Source organism: Euphorbia lathyris, chromosome 5, assembly GCF_963576675.1.
Source record: "Euphorbia lathyris chromosome 5, ddEupLath1.1, whole genome shotgun sequence".
Taxonomy (NCBI): Eukaryota; Viridiplantae; Streptophyta; class Magnoliopsida; order Malpighiales; family Euphorbiaceae; genus Euphorbia; species Euphorbia lathyris.
This window is the reverse complement of record NC_088914.1, coordinates 85699167-85713248: the sequence shown is the minus strand read 5'-3', so window position 1 is coordinate 85713248 and position 14082 is coordinate 85699167. Positions and strand designations below refer to the sequence as shown.

The following is a 14082-nucleotide window of genomic DNA, read 5'->3' as shown; positions in this document are numbered from 1 at the left end:
TTTTTAAATTACATTTATATATTAACAAAACACAGACTCAAAAAAAATTACAATTGTGAAAAATAAACTTAAATATCAATTTAGTTTATAAACTGTTAAATTAGTAAAAAAAAACGTAAAATGGCTGCTATATGATTTATTGTTCCGATTTAGGGAGTTGTTTTTTGGATTGTGTTTTTTCGATATATAAGAATAATTTTTTTAAGATAAAAATATTTTTTGTTGTAATCAGAACTTAACTGTGTAAGTATAATACTTTGTTTGGTAAATAAAACATATCATAAATCTCTATTTGCAAAGTTTTAAACAACATACCTCTGTTTGTAAATTGGATAAACTACAAGCATTTTTTCATACTTTTTCCTATATTGTATTTGTTACCTATAAAAGATAGTAAGATATTGAGAATTAAGTTCGAAATATGATTTAGTTGTAATTTTATAGCCAACTGTAATATTTATGTAAAAAGCACTAATGCAAAATTAGGTCATTTCTCTTTTCGGGATTCATATATAAATATCATAATTAATAATAAATCAGATTATCAAACTTAATTTTTGAATATATCATTATTTTCTATATATAATCAATAAAGTATATTTTTACATCTTAATTTAAAATTATAAACTCCAATTCATAAATCCTAAATCCTAGAAAAAATATATTTTAGACCCTAATTTATAAATTCTAACTCTTAAAATATACTAAAAATACTGATTTTATTAGTTTGATATAATTCAAAATTATGATTTGACATAAGGGTTAATTATAAAAATGGATCAAATGGAAAGCTCATTTACATATTTAACCTATTTACTTAACCTACTATATATCTATACTGTTTTTGTGTGACTTTTCCATAATATCCACAATCTTTCATCTTCCTCTTCCTCTTCCTTACGATTTCCTCTTCACCCAAAATGGCTCTTCCTCCTTCCACAGGGATCTAACCTGCAAAATCCGTTGTTGTTTGACGGCGTTCTCGAGCAACTTCTACTCCAGTGAGAGAAAATGGAAGCGAACGACAGTAGAGGAAAAACGAGAGGGCGATTTTAGGATGAACGACGGTGAGAGAAGGTGAACGACGGTAGAAGAAGGTGAACGGTGAGAGCAAAGAAGAGGAAGAATGCGAACAGACGGTAGAAGAAGGTGAACAGTGACAGAAAAGACGAGGAAGAAGGCGAACAACAGAGAAAAGGGAAAAAAGAGGGCGATTTTAGAGCGAACGACAACCTCGTTCCGTGAGGCGGAAGATTGGGAAACGCAGAGAAAATGTCTAATTCTATAAATCTCACTGAATTATTGTTGGTGTATTCATTTATGTTCTGATTTTTTTGTTAAATAATGTTAGAATCTGTTGTTGTTTGCCATTTTTTGTTATATATCACTTAGCGAATTTTGTTAAAAACACATCCAGACTTCGCATATGCTAACTAAAATCATCAACTAAACCAAACATTCGTTTCGCAGGGTTCGCATATGCTAATTAAAATCATCAACTAAACCAAACATTAGCTTCGCATATGCTAACTAAAATCATCAACTAAACCAAACATTAGCTTCGCAGGCTTCGCATATGCTAACTAAAATCATCAACTAAACCAAACATTAGCTTTGCAGGCTTCGTATATTTAGCTTCGCAGAGTTCGCATATGCTAACCTCTGTGAAGTCGGACGGGAGGAAGACAGCCGCGCGTAAATATTGAGGGTATTATGGGAAAGTCACATAAAATCAGTCTAGATATGTAGTAGGTTGAGTAAATGGGTTAAATATATAAATGGACCTCCCATTTGACCTAGTTTTGTAATTTTCCCTTTGACATAATTGTGGATAGTTTTTAAAAAGTGTATTTGTATGTAAATTTCTTTTTCTCAAATAATCATAATAATATGAAAAGCCCATGAACAATTAGGCCTGCACAAAAACAAAGCCCATTACATTTTCTTACCGTTGCACTTCATGGCCCCGCTTTCCCACCACAAAGATTCAAATTACACCAAAAGCTCTTCCCTTTCTCCAACGGCTCCTGCCATTAGAAAAAACCCTATCAAAAACTCTCAAAATCCTCATTTTCTCCTCTCATTCAAAACCCTAACAAAATCCCATTTTCAATCTGATTCAATAGCTCTTTCTCCCCCAAAATCTCTAGTTAAATCCTTAAATTTCTGCTGTTATAGCTCGTAAATCGTACACAAACATGGATTCTACTCCTCCTTATCATAGATCAAATCCCAATTCTCAATCAAAATCAGCTTCTCGGTTAGCGCGAACCACCCGTTTCGACGAAAACGAAGAACTACAGGCTCTATCTCTGGATCTTGCACCTTCTCCTCCAGCCAAAAAAACTCCATCTGTTAAATCCCCCTCTAATTCTCTTCCTATCCGTGAACTCCTCCTACTTTCTCCGTCTCCGTCAAGAAATACACGAACTCGTATTTCTGATCGGCTTGAGATGGAGGAGGAGGCAGCTGTGGAGCCAGCTGGGCCTCGCCGGAGACAGAGAAGCAGAGGAGCTCAATTAGGGGCTCAGGGTTGTGCTTCTCCGAGGAATGGCAGAAGGTTAAGAAGAAGATCAGAGATTGAGAGTAAAGAAGAGAAAGATTTGGTTGGATTGACTGAAGAGATTGGGAAAGTTAGAAAAAGAAGACATAGTGGCCGATCTAAGAAGGAGAAGCTCGCATTAGTCCCTTCAATGAATTCTTCAATTCCTTCTCCAAGTATGTCTAACCTAGAAAAAAAGATTTCTACTCGGTTTCAGATTTGGCTTTCCTTTTTTGGCCCTTTTGTGTTGATTTGTTCTTGTTTATTTTGGTTTGATGATTTCTTAGAAATTGATGATGGTGATGGAGGCAATTTAGACAGAATTGCAATGATTATCAATGATCTGATCATGTGGAGAGACGTGGCGAAATCCAGTCTTTGGTTTGGTTTTGGTTGTCTGTGCTTCCTTTCTTCTTGCTTTGCCAAGGGGGTCAGTTTCAGGTGTGTATGCTTGGTTTCATTTTAATCTTTTGATCATGATTTCACTATTTAGTTTCTTACCAAGTTATCTAAATGAATTCAATTCTACCTTTTGTAGCATTTTCTCTGCCATTTCACAACTTGGCCTTCTGTTTTTGGGGGCATCCTTCATCTCAAATTCAATATGTCCAAGGTACAACTAATACATTTAAGTAACAATAATGGGATAAAATGCAACAACTGTACTTGAAGTTTCGAAAGGCTTGTTGAAGTTTCGAGTCTTTTACTGAAATCGGAACTTTACATTCCATTTCAATAAAGTCATCCCGCACCAATTTGTATATAAAAACTCGAAATTCAATATGCAGAGTCTGTTTTGAAATTCAACAGCACCAATTTGTATACAACAATCATTGAAGTTTCGAGTCTGTTTTAGAGTGATTACTAAAATCTGAACTTTACATTTGTTTCGATAAAGTTATTCCTATCAATTTCTATATAAAAACTCAATGGAATATTGACAACCATTCTTTATATTCTTTATATGTCAACAAGTATCCATGTTGTACATATCTGACTTTTATGGCTGATGTGGCAGCAATTTGTGTCTCAAGTGGCACATCCTAAGCCATGCGATTTTTTTTTTCAAATCAAATACTTGTAGTGGTGCTTAGTTGGCATATACTCAACTGTTTCTAAGTACTTTCACATTTCAGTGAGTTTTTGTATGCAAATTGGCTGAAATCAAACGACCATTCTTTATATGTCAACTAGAACATCTCCAATGGGGTATAATGAACCACTCATTATACTCTTTTATTAAACTCTCTCCCATTGTAGCGAGTTTAATATATTGAGCACTTATCAACCACTCAATAAATATTGAGTAATTGATTGAACTTTTGACTATTTATGTGTATATATTTTTAATTTTTAAAATAATATGATAGAGTTTAATTAATTGGTGATCCCTCATGATTGGTGGATCTCTTATGATTGAGTGATTATAGAGTTTAATCATTGGAATTGATAGTTTAATAAAATGAAGTTTATTAAATGGATCTTGCAATGATGATATGGCATGTATATTGAGTGGCAATGTTGGATATGTCCGAATTTTATGGTTGACGTGGCAGCCATGTGTGTCTCACATGGCACATCCTAAGCCTTGCAATTTTTTCAAAATCATATACTTGTAGTGGTGCTTAATTGGCATATAATCAACTGTTGCTGAGTACGTTCTCATTTGAGTTTTTGTATGCAAATTGGCTGAAATCAATTTATTCAAATCAAATATGAAAAAAATGAAAAAAATGAAAGTTTGATACAATTTACCCACAATAATGCTATTTTCATGTTAGTTGAAGCTATTTTCTAAGCTATTGTAGTTTAATAACAGAAATAATGTTGAAGCAAGATGTAACTTCAAGCTTAAAGAAGAGGACATTCTGAAACTGGGTAGATTGATACTACCACCTGCAAATCTTGCAATTTCAAAGACAATAGAGCTTTTTTCAGGAGAGCCATCTATGACCCTCAAAGTAATGACCTTTATTAGTGAATTCTAATCAAATTTCATGTTTGTTTGAGTAATTAAATGGTGATCTTATTTTCTGGTTGTAGGTAATTCCCTTCTTGCTTCTTGGAGCTGAATATGGACACCTTCTAACTCTTAGGAGGCTTTCTGCTATTGGTATGATCACAAGTTGATAATCCTTTGGGTTGTGTTTAGTTAAGGGTAAATTGCACCGACGGATCAACTTTTATATTGATTTCAATAAAATCATTTCTGTCAACTTAATACTTGCTAAAATGTTGACGTGATAGAGAAGACAGTTAACTATATGGTAACTAAACATCGCGTCGGAGAAGGATGCAAGTTTTTAGAAATTTGTTGGCTTAGGATATGGCACGTGGCTAACATGTTTCTATCACGTCTGCCATAAAAGTTGAACATATCCACAAAGACGTTTAGTTGTCATATAGTCAACTGATTTCTGTGTTACATCATTGCAATGAGTTTTTATACACAAATTGACCAGAAGGATGTTATAGAAATTAAAGATTTTATACACAGATCCCGAACTTCGTAACATTTTACGCATCATAACATGCTGATTTTCTATGAATTTTGAGCAGGGTTTTTCATTGGTTTCACTGGACCAAGATTGTATTCGTGCTATTCCAGTCAGATAAACCAAAGAGGTAAACAGAATCCACATACCTTATTCAAACTTAGTGAAAACAGTTTGCTCTTTTTCCTGATTAACTGAGAGTAAATATTTTGGGTGTTACAGTTAATTCCATAAAAAATCGAGTGTTGGAAACATGGGAAGCTTGCTCTCACAAGAAAATGGTTGCAGCATCAGCAATCACTGCCTTTTGGAATATGTCCAGTGTCAAAACACGCATTTTTGCAGGTACTTTTATAATTTACTGAAGGCTAAGGATCAAAAATATCTCTAATGCTATATGGTTCCGTGTAATTAGACCTTATGGTTTTGAGAATGCAATGGAATTTTTCCTCGGAGTAATAATGTTGTTTATGAGAAAAAATCTTAAAAATATTGGGGAGCAGTTGATTTTTCTAGACAAGTATAAAGGAATAGAGATATCGAGTCATTTTCATATAAAATAAATTACTGTTACTACCTTCTTCTCTCTAATTGTTAAAATTGTTTTGAAACTTGTGTTTTCACCACCGGTTTTGTTACTCCTCGATCATAATTAACACTTAATAGGGAAAAATTGTAGAACAGTTCGAGACTAAACTGATGTTGAACCATTCAAATGATGGCACGTCAATAAAACTGTTGGCATGTCACCATGTGAGTGGTCCGAGACCACTTGATCTCGAACCATAGTAGAATTTCTCCCTTTTCAAGTGATTCATTAGTATTTTTACTTGGAAAAACTCAAAATTGATTTAGGATAAACACAATGAGAGTACCATTGCATTGGAATTTTCATGATAATCCTTAAGTAAGGCCCGGCTAAAATTACTTCCAGACCTAATTCTCGTGTTAAGGAGAAACTCTACTGTGGTCCGGGACCAACTGGTCCTAGACCAATCAGATGGTGACGTGTCATCATCTGAATGGTTCACGACCAAACTGGTCCTGGAACATTATAGGAGAGGCATGGATATCATAAAACATGTGTGGAACATTCAAACTTTATACAGATTGTTGTTTCAGTTGCTGCACCTGTGAAAGAAACTCCTTATTCTAACATTGATAATTGGTTGCAGTATTTATATCTTTAGTAATTCTACGCTGTTGCCGGCAACGTCTACAACCAAAGGAGGAAGAACAAGGGCAAGCAGAAGAAGAGGAAAAGGAGCTACAGCAAGCTTTAGTAGTGGAAAAGGAGCTTCAGCAAGCATTAGTAGTAGCAGATCCAATTAACCAGAAATTGTAGTTCATTTTTTTCCATCACTTAACACAAATAATGTAAGCATTTTGTACGAATCTACGGAACTAACATTTGTCGCGGTGAAATTCTAGTATACACCCGGAGTACGCGCTTCCTTAGTTATAAAAGCGAGTGTTATATGTGTAAATAAAGAACTGCCATTTGTGTTCTATTCTGAAATTTTCTATAGAGTTGTAATTTGCATTACTTGATATGTATTTCGACCAAAGGAGCTCATCTCAGTTTTTAAGGCTGGATTTTCCGGTTTTGTTATTAGAATATGTTAGGGGATAAGGTTGATATAATGTGAAATAACAAGCAATTGATGATGATGCTTTACCTCATCGGAAGTTGATGGATAATTATGCTATATTTTATATTTTAAGATTCGGTTTAGTTCATGGAATAAATGAAATAAAATAGTTATTTCTATAGCATTTTTATTTTTCAGTTGAATTTGAATTTCACAATGGATGGAAGGGGTTTATTTTAACCTAAAAATATAACTATATCTTTTATGATATCAAAATTACTGAAAAATGCGAAAAAGGTAAAAATATGCGAAAACAGTACAAATATGAAAAACGGTAAAAATACAAAAAAAAAAAAGGAAAAAATAGTGAAGAATGGAAAATTGATAAAAGGAGGGAGAATGTGAAAAACAAACTTAATTGTTTACGGAAAACATTTTTGGGCTATGAACATTCAGTCTGAATAGTTCCGATCTCATGCACCCTAATGATCATAGTGGATTTGGTCATTTACCATTGGATTTTGGCCTCTATAATCCAATGGTTCATAACAATTACAGATTATTGCACATTTTCAATTTTTATCATTGAGACAAAATAAACTAATACTCCCTAAAATAAAAGAAGAGAGACAGAGAGAAGAGAGATATCGATAACATAGAGAGAGATGTCGATAATGTAGAGAGAGAAAACTAAAATGAAGAGAGAGAGGGAATCACACCCATTCGTATTTCCTGGAACTATGAGGTAACGAGAGCTAATTGAAGAATTTAAGGGAAGATAGTCATATAGAAGAGGTAGATGGAGATTTTAGAGAGAGAAGACTACAATGAAGAGAGACAAAAGTACACCAATTTGTAGGGTAAATTGCATACGTGGTGTACAACCTTTACATGTTTTCACACTTTGGTGTACAACCAAAAATTTATCACACTAAAGTGTACAACTTTCTGGCGACCTCCCACTAAAGTGTACACCAGGTAAAAATGACCGGTCAACCCAGTCAACATGCCAAATCATCAACTTTTAACTCATATTTTAATGAAAATGGAACTCATTCATCTTCTTCAACCTTATATCTTCGTCTTTATTTTATCTCTCCTCCATTTTTATCAAATATCATTTCTCTCTCTTACTCTCATTTTCACTTTCTCCCTCTAACTCTCCTCTCTCTCTCTCTCATTCTCCTTTTCTCTCTCTTACTAAACTTTCATTTTCAAAATACTAAACCTCTCCATCAAAGAAAAAAAATGAAAAATTTCAAAAAGGTTAAAATTGATCTGGGTTCTTGAGTTTGGTAAAAAAATGATTGAACTCTAAAATTTATATATATATCTGATTATTTACTAAATAACCCTCTAAAATCCTTGAACTTGATTCAAGTAAATTGTAATTCAACCTACCTGAACCAAGTTAAAATATTAATGTATTCTGCTATTAAAAAAAAATTGATTTGGGTTTCTGTATTTAGATTCTTAGATTCATAAACATTGAATACGACAACAACCTAAATTGAAGTGATTAAAAAGCTCTTCTCTTTTTTACCAGATAATAATATTTATAGCGAACATAATCGTTTGGAGAAATTTAGCTTTTCAGAAAAATAAAATATTTAACACAAACACCGCATCCATGGAATTCCGACTGAATCGGTTAGTTAAATTGAAAACAAAAAAGAAAAGAAAAGGGAGAATGAGAGAGAGAGAAAAGTTAGAAGGAGAAAGTGAAAATGAGAGAGATGAGAGTTAGAGAGAGAAATGATATTTGATAAAAATGGAGAAGAGGGAAAATAAAGAAGAAGATATAAGATTGAAGAAGATGGGTGGGTCCCATTTTCATTAAAATATGGGTTAAAAATTGATGATTTGACATATTGACTGGGTTGACCGATCATTTTTACGTGGTATACACTTTAGTGGGAGGTCACCAGAAGATTGTACACTTTAGTGTGACAAATTTTTGGTTGTACACCAAAGTATGTGTAGTAATTAACTTTCATGAGTTTGGAACCAACTCAAAGAGTTTGGAACCAACACTAAACTTCTATTGATCTTCAGGAAATTTATACAGAATTACAAACATCAGTTACAACTGACTTCCAGAACTTCTCCTAAACATAAGCAATAACTGAATAACTTCTCCTAAATTCAAATAATTAAATAAAACATTATCTGCTAATAAATTAACTAAGGCATATTTCCAACAATATGAAAACAGGTAAAGATTATACACCACGTATGTAATTTACCCCCAATTTGTATATAAAAAAAACACTGATATCATCCTCTCCAACTCTGCTCTTGCATAATTTCAGGTTCTATCTGTTTATTCTATATAGCGCTACAAGAGAGAGCCCAAATACTCTTTAATAGATCCAAATTCATCTTCAATTCCAGCTACACCTCCTTTCTTCACTTCTTCATTCTCTACTACTAATTCAGTGGTTAATCCGGTAGAGCTTGGATTTCTCTATAGGATTTTTGGCTGAGGAAACTTCTTCTGAGCCAATTGACATCGTCCTTTTCTTGGGCTTAAGTTTGGTGTTTGGGATTGCATGGAGGCATGTCTTGCACGGATCTAGAGCCCTTTAGGTTTCCTCATCTCTTTCTTCCTTCTTTTTGATTGTTTCTATTTTGAACTTAATTCTTTTGTCCCTGTCTCTTTTAGCTCTATGATTTTGCTTTTATGCTTCTTTCTACTTATTTGAAGTTTGAAAATCGATACAAGTTTCTGCTGATAATATGCTTCTTCTCCCCTATTTCAAGTTTGAAAATCGACTCAAGTTTTTGTTGATAATATGCTTCATTTCAAAATCTGAATCCATTCAGCTTTGTTGATTGAGCAATATAACACATTAGATGATTTTAATTCACTTATGTTGTCAGGGTAAAATAAACCCAATTAATTATATACATTTCTGCACCTCAATTAGGGAATCAAATTCTTTTTCACACTCTGAATCTCATATGCACTTCTTAAAGAACTCACGGTAGTTTTTCATAAAAGCAACACTAGTTTTCTCAGGAAATTTCTTCAATATATGCCATATGTAATACCTATGAAATGTGGTTAGCAAAACTTGAGCAATTACTTTTGACATTGCTTGATCTTGATCGGTGATAATAACATGCAGGAGACCATTAGGCATTGCCTCAAGCCAAGTGTTCAACAACCATACAAATGATTCAAACTTCTTATCATTTAGAAATGCACACTCAAACCCCGTTGTCTGCCCGTGGTGGTTCACGCCTATAAAAGGAACAAAAATCATCTTGTAACGATTGGTGTTATATGTCGTATCAAATACAACCACATCACCAAAATTAAAATATGCTTTTCTTGCAATTGAATTGATCCAGAAACATCTAACAAGCCTTTGATCTTCATGAGTATCAAATTCAAAAAAGAAATCGGGATCCTTCTCTTTTTTAGCTTTGAAGTGCTCATACAGAATGTTTGTTCCTTTACTTTTTCTTTCTCATCTTGGACCGCATTTCGTAAATCTCTTTCAATACAACCGACATTTTCATGTCCACCAGCTTGTGTTTCAAATAATCCAAATTGGTGGTATAATGGAATGTCCACTTTTAAGGTCTCGTGTAAGATTCTTTTTAACTTATGTAATTTTATGATGTGATGATAATATGTGAACTTTGCTTGGTATCGTAGGTGCATGATTGTGTTCTTCTATGAAAGTCTTCACACCATAAGAATTTCCATCACGACTCACCGTCAATTTTGCATTGCACCCTCTTCGAATATTTCTTATGATCTCTTTCTCCAATTTCATTGTTGTTTCTCCATGTCTCGTTAGTTTCTCTTCCTTGAAACATACATATTGTTTCCAAGTGACTATTTTCTTTTTCTTATTTTCCTTGCCTTTTCTGACGCTAAATCCAACGTTACGTGCATAGTCATTGTAAAATTTGTACACAACATCTAATGAATCAAATTGTTGATCGATTTTTGGTTTCATATCATCTTCAACATCGGGAATAAATGTCTTATTATTATCTTCTTGGAGAAAAATCAATTTCTCTAGTATGATTTCCATTGAATTAAAAGAGACAAAGAACTGATGCTGAAGTCGAAACAGTGAGGTTGAATGATAAGAAAAAAAGAGCTCTGGTTTATAGGAGTGGTGGATCCCTACTGTCTGATACAAAAACACCATTAAATAAGTATTAGAAAAAAAAACATACATAAATATAGTCAATGGTTTGATTTTGGCACCATAAATTATCATTCCAGGGCAATTTTTATTTATCATATTTTTAACCAATTTTATCGTTATTATAAAATCAAGTACTCTTGTTATTGCTATAAAAAAAATTGATAATTTTTTTATGGGATAAGGTACCAAAATAGGTCTAAGGTTTTTGGAGAAGTACCAATTTAGGCTCAACGTTCAAAATAGCACCAATATAGGCTTAACGTTTACAATATATCATCGATTTAGGACTCACGTACAAAATAGGACCAATATAGGCTTAACGTTTACAAAATAATACGAATTTAAGCTTAATGTTTACAAAATATATCAAATTTAAGTTAAACGTCACAATTAAATTAACCATATTATATTCTTTTCCTATTAACATTATATGTTATCTTTTTATTTAATTTTATTTTCTTATTTATTATAATACAATTAATTAGTATTCTTGCCCATTAAAGCTTTATATTTATTTTTCATCAATCATTCCATTACTCCTAATGTAATATATGCAAACTAAAAGTAATTTAATATCCACACTATTTCGAACACTGACATGTATCAATATTATTTTAACTAGTGTTCGAAATATTGTGGATATTCAATTACTTTTAGTTTGCATATATTACATGAGCAATGAAATTTAGTAGTTATGGAATCATTGATGAAAAACAAATATAAGATCTTAATGGGCAAGAATATTAATTAATTGTATTATAATAAATAAGAAAATAAAACTAAAAAAAAGATAACATATAAAGTTAATAGGAAAAGAATATAATATGGTTAATTTAATTGTGACGTTTAACTTAAATTTGATATATTTTGTAAACATTAAGCTTAAATTCGTATTATTTTGTAAACGTTAAGCCTATATTGGTCCTATTTTGTATGTGAGTCCTAAATTGATGATATATTGTAAACGTTGAACCTAAATTAATATTATGTTGTAAACGTTAAGCCTATATTGGTGCTATTTTGAACGTTGAGCCTAAATTGGTACTTTCCCAAAACCTTAAACCTATTTTGGTACGTTATCTTTTTTTTTTTATCATGACCATGCACTTTTCACAAAAGAAGACAATATAAGAAAAATTGATAATTTTTAAACAAGAAATTGAAACTTAGAATTATAGAATAAAAACAGAAAACAACCTAGTTGCTAAAACAATAAATGAACTAGTTCCAATTAATAAATAAAGAAGCTAATATTGTAGTTTTAAACTCAAACACCGAATAAGCAAGAAGCAACCTACATTGAAGAAGGAAGGGATAGAAAAAGACTTATGGGCCGTTTGGTTCACAAGGGCTAAAGGAAAGAAAATGAATAAACATTAATTCCCTTATGTGTTTGGATATGTTTAGGAAAATGAATGGGGTAAAGGGAATCAATTCCCTACATAGCTTGGGGTAATGGCTTAACCTAGAGTGGGGTAAACCCATAATCTAAAATGGGTAAAGCGAATGAGTTTTTTTTTTTAAAACAAACAAGAACAAAGGGAATGAAACCTTTCCATTTTTATTCTCATTCCTAAATATCCCGAACCAAACACCCCCTTATTAAATTAACAAATTTGAAAATTAGATATGGTGTTTCTATCTAGCTTTCTTTATTTGCTAATTGTTTTCTATTATAGAGCATCTAAATGAATCAAATTTGTTTCTATCAATCAAATTTGAAAATATCCAAATTGTTTCTATCTAACTTTCTTTATTTGCCTATTGTTTCTATCAGACCGTGAAAATTGAAACCAATAATAAATAGCAGCAATCCAGAAAACGAATTGGAAACGAATTGGAGGTCCAAATCAAGAGCTCTATCGCGAAACCAATAATTCAATTCCGAAGTTCAATTATACTTTTTTAGACACAAGAAAAGATTGAAGAATGATTATATACATACCTAGTGCCCAGAATCTGCTTCCTTCTACAATGAATCGTCGTGACTCAAACAAATTCTGCGGGATGAATTTTTGAACTTCCAATCCGTTTTCTGGATTGTTGCTAACGGAGCAGCGGTCAGACTGTATTTTACTAACCTATGTTCTTGTTCTGACTAAAACAGGGAAGACGACTTCCGACTTCCTTCTTCCTTTCTCTTTCTAGTTAGTTATTAATTGAGGTTAGGACTCTCTTTTTCCACTGGTTATTTCCTTAATTTAAGGGGTTTTAATTATTCTGTTTTTAAAAAAATAAAATCGGAAAAGTGGTTTAATTGTGATCATCGTTTTTTTTTTATGGTTAATGACCAAATCCGAATTTAGGGGATCCCCTATACTCATTATGATGCATGTGATCAAAACTGTAACTTATTGCGTACGCTAAGACTCGAACTCGAGATTTATGTTAAACGACTTAAAACTCTTAACCACTTAAATCAATTATTAACCTCATTTGATTTATTAATATGCATGGATAATAAAACTATTACAATTATTTTACAAATCTTAAGCTGTGGATTGCTATTTTCCGTCCTCAAATTACTTATCACCGTCTCCTCTTGGAGGCTTTTGCCCTTTTCATTTTTTAAACTCAAAAACTGAAATTCTCTCAAATTTCTTCGAAATTTAAAAACCTGATCAACATTCATGAGACTTAAACATGGCAAAGGAAAAAAACTAATGATTCCCCATATAAGTATTTTTATTTGAAAATCGAATCGAAAACACGAGTTTCATCTCAGGATTCGGAGAAAAAATTCATCCAAAATGTGCTAAACGGGTGATTCACATCATTCCGTCTAGGTAGAAACGGATGAACTATCCGTTTCTGCCTAGGCGGAAACGGGTATATATATATTGATTAAATTGGTTAGTTTTTGGAGACGGATTTCAATTAGTGTAAATAGGAATTGTAGTTATTCGATTTCCTCAACGTTCTCCGGTCCAATTTTCATAAATCCAATTTTTGGCTCGGGAGAGAGAGGATATTAAGTTTTTGAATGGAAAAATGAAAAGGCCGAAAATGTCGCCGAAAATGTCCAATAGTTAATTTGGGAGCGGTGAATAGCAAAACCCATTATTTTTCTAGTTTAAATATTTTTTTATTCAATAGGAAAATAAATAAATAAATAAATGGGTATTATAATATAATATTATATATATTGATAAAATAAATATGTAAATTTTATAAAATATAATTTTAATTTTTTAATTTTAATTTTAATTTTTTAACTGATATTAATTTAAAAAATAATAAATTATCCATTCTCTCTATCCTCCTAAAATGCATCTTTCAAT

At 32.2% G+C, this 14082-nt stretch overlaps 1 protein-coding gene across 1 annotated transcript; it reads left to right on the top strand.

Moving 5' to 3' along the window:
* Window positions 1-2013: 2013 nt before the first annotated feature.
* Window positions 2014-6720, top strand: LOC136230132 (reticulon-like protein B17). The gene is made up of 8 exons (XM_066019071.1): window positions 2014-2718; window positions 2830-2983; window positions 3081-3155; window positions 4362-4503; window positions 4586-4655; window positions 5102-5167; window positions 5260-5382; window positions 6213-6720. Exons 1-8 carry the CDS (start codon window positions 2199-2201, stop codon window positions 6380-6382), a joined length of 1320 nt encoding a protein of 439 aa, XP_065875143.1. The 5' UTR covers window positions 2014-2198; the 3' UTR covers window positions 6383-6720.
* The last annotated feature ends 7362 nt before the right edge of the window (window positions 6721-14082 follow it).